Source organism: Limulus polyphemus, unplaced genomic scaffold, assembly GCF_000517525.1.
Source record: "Limulus polyphemus unplaced genomic scaffold, Limulus_polyphemus-2.1.2 Scaffold133, whole genome shotgun sequence".
Classification (NCBI taxonomy): Eukaryota; Metazoa; Arthropoda; class Merostomata; order Xiphosura; family Limulidae; genus Limulus; species Limulus polyphemus.
Genome location: NW_013665743.1, coordinates 722,396 through 728,000, shown reverse-complemented (window position 1 = coordinate 728,000; position 5,605 = coordinate 722,396). Strand labels below are relative to the sequence as shown.

The 5,605-nt window shown below is 29.6% G+C and overlaps 1 protein-coding gene across 1 annotated transcript in view; it reads left to right on the top strand.

The window, feature by feature from the left end:
• Positions 1-5,605, top strand: part of LOC106473710 (transmembrane protein 214-like) — a 51,242-nt gene that overhangs the window by 29,063 nt on the left and 16,574 nt on the right. The window contains exon 11 of the mRNA XM_013934392.1: positions 1,054-1,219. Coding sequence (XP_013789846.1) covers positions 1,054-1,219 — 166 coding nt within the window. The remainder of the gene's footprint in view (positions 1-1,053; positions 1,220-5,605) is intronic.

The window sequence follows — 5,605 nt, the reverse complement described above, 5'->3', positions numbered from 1 at the left end:
TATTAATAAAACTGTATTTATTGTTATTGGGTTCTAATACAAATGTAATTATAGTAATTGGTTTGATGTATTAGAACCCAATAACAATAAATACAGTTTTATTAATATCATAATTATTACCAGTAATAAACAAACATTACAGTCAGTCTAAGCACACAATTTTACACATTTGCAATGTAATACCAAAGGTATTAACTGAATTACTGGTATGTGTAACCATGAGTACTGTGTATAGTGGATAGCTGTGGTGTTGATATTAATGGTAGATGTATGTGTAACCATGAATACTGTCTATAGTGGATAGCTGTGGTGTTGATATTAATGGTAGATGTATGTGTAACCATGAGTACTGTGTATAGTGGATAGCTGTGGTGTTGATATTAATGGTAGATGTATGTGTAACCATGAGTACTGTGTATAGTGGATAGCTGTGGTGTTGGTATTAATGGTAGATGTATGTGTAACCATGAATACTGTGTATAGTGGATATCTGTGGTGTTGGTATTAATGGTAGATGTATGTGTAACCATGAATACTGTGTATTAATACCCAATGTAACTGTATCACCTAGATATTAATTGTAGATAGGTCCATAACATTGGTGCTCATATTATTTATAGAAAATGTACATGTATTATTCAGACTGTAAAGACAATATCTATAAATTAAACTCTCTTTATTAGGACCCAGTTTTGGAACTATTTTAAGAAATTCAACATGTAGATATTCCACCTATTGTCTGAGCACTACTTATATTACATTATGTGTACATATACTTTGTAACATATTTGATATTAACTGTAGTTGCATATAATTATGATTGTTATTGATGGATACTAGTTTTTTGAATAGTATTAGTAGAATAAGTATACTAACTTATTTTGGTGATAAATTTTACATGTAAGCATATTAAAATATATTTCTATTTAGAAATAACAACATAGAGGTTTGTAAGTAAGTTCATCTTAATATGATGTTTATTTATAACACCTGAAGTTTCAGTATTTACTTTTGAACAGAAAATAGTAACATTTGAAGGAAATGTGTTTTTAGCATTCTGATGAAGCACCTTGTTGATGAATGGGATAAGCTTCCATCTAGCTTTCCACGGAGTTTGTTGAAGGAGACTCTGAGTACATTCCGAGTTACAAATGAAGAACTTTCCTCCCAAGGAAAGACCAATCAGGAAGGATTTACTGCCTGTGTTAGCAACTGTAATGTAAGTTGAGGAATAATAGAAGCTTCAGAACCTTAAATTAGTTTTGATATCTGCATCTGTAGGTGTGTGAAAAAAAACAAATATATTTATGTAAAGATGCCATTCTCTTTTTTTTTAATTGTTACTTGTGCATCAGTTATGATTATTTTATTTGCACTCGTGTTCAGTTAACCCTATTGCTATGGGTATTCTTTACTTCGCATGAGACAACGTTTTAGTGTCTCACATTCAAAAATGTATTAAACTACTTTTTGTTTATGTTATACCAATTAGTATAGCCTAAAATCATAGCTAATAATCCATATTTTCATAATATATAAGTTTTAAGTTCTTACTTTTATAAGGAAATATTTAACAAATCCTGAATTTCCCATAGTGTGACACACGTGACCCCTTTTTATCTAGATATGTCTTCTCTGTTTTATCCACCACCCCTCCAATAACTACGAGTACAAAGAGGTCACGTGGTTAGTCAAATTGACCGATCTTGTATTGAAATAGTTAAACCAGATTAATTCTCAGATGAAAAAGTTTATTATGTAATTGTGAGTATTTACAAAATTTCCTGATGTTTGCTCTGTAGATCATCATTGTCATGTGGAAATATTTTAATTTCATATGGTAATTTGTTTACCAAAATCTTGCTAAGTAAGATAACTTTGTATATACAGTTTTATTCCTGGAGCTTAGGGATGTTAGAAAACAATAGGAACATGTTTTACATGCTTATTTGAGCTGGTTAAAGAAAGCATGGATGTTTAGTTATTTTGATTTTGACATATTTATCTTATTTGATAAATGTGGCTAAAATTATAACAATATGTAAAAAAGTTGGTACATCAACAGGCCTCCCAACGAACTTTAAAGCCTGTGTTTTAATTATTCAGCTTGTAAAAAATATATATTTACAGAAATATAACCTGTGCCTCTTCAGTTAAAATGTAAAATTTAGTCCTAAGTTGTAACTGTCATACAAGTGCTTTAAAGCAGACACTTATTGTGGCCAGTTACACATGAATATTCTCAGTTACAGGGTAAGAAAGATTATCTTTAATTATTAGGTAGAAGGTAGGAAACAACTATATTTGAAATTTAGTCTTTTATTTTAAAGGCTGGCAGAATCAGACATTAATGGGAGGCCTGCATCAGTAAAAAATTAATGGTGAAAAAGAGAAAATATATTGGTATTTCAAAAAACAAAGGCATAAAAGCATGAATCCTACTACTGTATCAATTTGTTTTTATTATAAACAATTGCTTCTCATGCATATTGCAGTGTTGAGAAAAGCTGGCTTATGCTCACTATTAGGTGGTGTAGTTTTTCTGGTAACTTTCAAAAAAAAATTTTTAAAGTTTGATCAACTTATTTTCATATTTATGGTATAGATAGAATAAATCTTTTAATTTATGATACTATCCAGTAATCACTGAATGATGTTACAAACATTTAATATTGAAGGTTCTTTTTGTTTATCATTAATAGTGCCAAAATAATTCAGATTAGTATTATTGTAATAAGAAATAAAGATCATTAAGTCCTTCTAATGTTATAGTGTGGTTTTTAACAGGCACCAACATTGTTGTTACAATTTGAACATAACAGCATATAACCCCATTTAAATAGGAAGAAAGTGTTGTTGATCAAATTATGTGTAAACTTTTCAGTTCCATGCTTTAATGCTGCTTAGATTATTAAGTATCCAGCCAATTTAAAATGTTTAGTTATTATAATACCTTAGGAATAAGCAACCAGCATGTTTGAAGCCTGATGTCAAGCTTGTATCTTATTTAAAGAAGGTTTTAAACACTAATTCTAAGGATCCAGCTCTTATAAGTATATTGTCAGTATTCACTGGAATAATCAGTGTGTTGGAAGGATTTTGCCAGAACTACACGTAATGAATCGGAATGTTTTTGAAACGTACTGTCATGATTGGCTGTAAGTAACCAGCTTATAGTAACTATAATGAAGCATGTTCTCACATTACGAGGTCAATGTATTTGGTATCTCAATTGAAGCATGATGTCAGTGTGCTAACTATGAATGACAAGCTTGGTCACCATTACTAGCAATGAATAATCAGTTCCATAAAATCACTCTTTGAATACTGACTGCAGGAAATCAGCCTGCTGGGATAATGTTGTCTGTAATCTATATACTACTAAAACTCTGAGATTGTTTGTTTGTGTGCTTGTCTGTAATTAAATACAGCAAAAACTCCCAATCAGCAATCAAATATCTTTTCTTGAATTATGAATAACACGAATGGATTGAAATATTTAATTAAATTATCTCAAAATAAACCTTCATTTCAGTGCCATATTGAAATTAGCTTGAATTCATCATAACCTCTGAATAGTGGGTGACCCAATGAGTCACAGTGGTGTAGTAACTATTAAAATCATTTTGTTTAAAACATTTTAGTCAGTATGAAGAACCAGCTTTGTAAGAGCAAAGTTATTGCAGTACTACATATGAAGGATTAACTTATTTGAAATAGTATGCTATACTAACTTTGTTTTATGGTTAGTAACTATAAGTAATGCATGTTTAATGTGTTATGGTTACTAACTATAAGTAACACTTGTTTAATGTGTTATGGTTACTAACTATAAGTAACACTTGTTTAATGTGTTATGGTTACTAACTATAAGTAATGCTTGTTTAATGTGTTATGGTTACTAACTATAAGTAACACTTGTTTAATGTGTTATGGTTACTAACTATAAGTAATGCTTGTTTAATGTGTTATGGTTACTAACTATAAGTAATGCTTGTTTAATGTGTTATGGTTACTAACTATAAGTAACGCTTGTTTAATGTGTTATGGTTACTGACTATAAGTAACGCTTGTTTAATGTGTTATGGTTACTGACTATAAGTAACGCTTGTTTAATGTGTTATGGTTACTGACTATAAGTAACGCTTGTTTAATGTGTTATGGTTACTGACTATAAGTAACGCTTGTTTAATGTGTTATGGTTACTGACTATAAGTAACGCTTGTTTAATGTGTTATGGTTACTGACTATAAGTAATGCTTGTTTAATGTGTTATGGTTACTGACTATAAGTAACGTTTGTTTAATGTGTTATGGTTACTGACTGTAAGGGATGCTTGTTTAATGTGTTATTAGCTGTATAAACTAGTCACAAAACCTAAATGGTGATTATTTGTATCCTAAAAATACTGCAGAAATAAAATTAAGTCTCACCAAAATAACTTGGTTTAGTTGTACAAATTGCTACATCATAGTTTAAAGTACTGTGGTAGGTGAGATAAGTCATCCAAAAAAAGATTACAAGAACTGAATTATGCAAATGTTTAACCATAGAATTACAGATGAGGCCTATATACACCCTATTGATGTTTTAGACACTTTTTTTTTCAAATGTTTGTGTTCGAAATTTCTTGCAAGTCCATAGTTCTGTGGGTTACAGGGTCCCTAATAAACTTCATATTGAAATTAATCCTGCTAATTACAGGATTTGTAGCAGTCATTTCATCATCAAATCACTTTGATGATACCTAGGAAGTCACTTTTTCTTCTAATTGCAGAATATTTACATGGGAGTATTCATTCTGTATAGTTTCATATAAAAAAAAATAATGATAACGAAGAAATGGGTTCATGCACTGTTGCACGTGTAGTATTAATTTATTAGTGTTGATTAACTGATACACTGCACATTTATATACAAAAATTGACTTGTTTTTGTCATGAAAAAAATCTTTGCATCATTTTAATACATATTGTCCACATGAAATGGCTATTGAGAACATAATTACCATATACATAGAAAAAAAGAAAAAAAGTATGTATTGACATGATTAAAGTATATTTTTTTGTGGACTGATATATGAAATTTTACCACATTGTGTCACAAATATGGTACATGTATTTATATCTGAGAGTTATAATAGTGTACTTAATTTATATTCTTACACTGTTCATTCCTTTTAACTTTAAAGTTTTTCATGTATCGACAAAGAATATAACAGAATTAATGCTGTCAATGAAAATTACATGTTTCCTGCTTCATCAAACTTTTTTCATACCCATTCATGTTAATAGTAATGTAATTCCAAGTGTCAATATCTGGATATTTAATGTTTTATATTGTACATGGTAATATCTGGATAATTAATAGCCAGTAATGTTTCTATATTGTACATGGTAATATCTGGATAACTGATAGTCTGTAATGTTTTGTATTGTACATGGTAATATCTGGATAACTGATAGCCAGTAATGTTTTGTATTGTACATGGTAATATCTGGATAACTGATAGTCAGTAATGTTTTGTATTGTGCATGGTAATATCTGGATAATTAATAGCCAGTAATGTTTCTGTATTGTGCATGGTAATACCTATATATATATA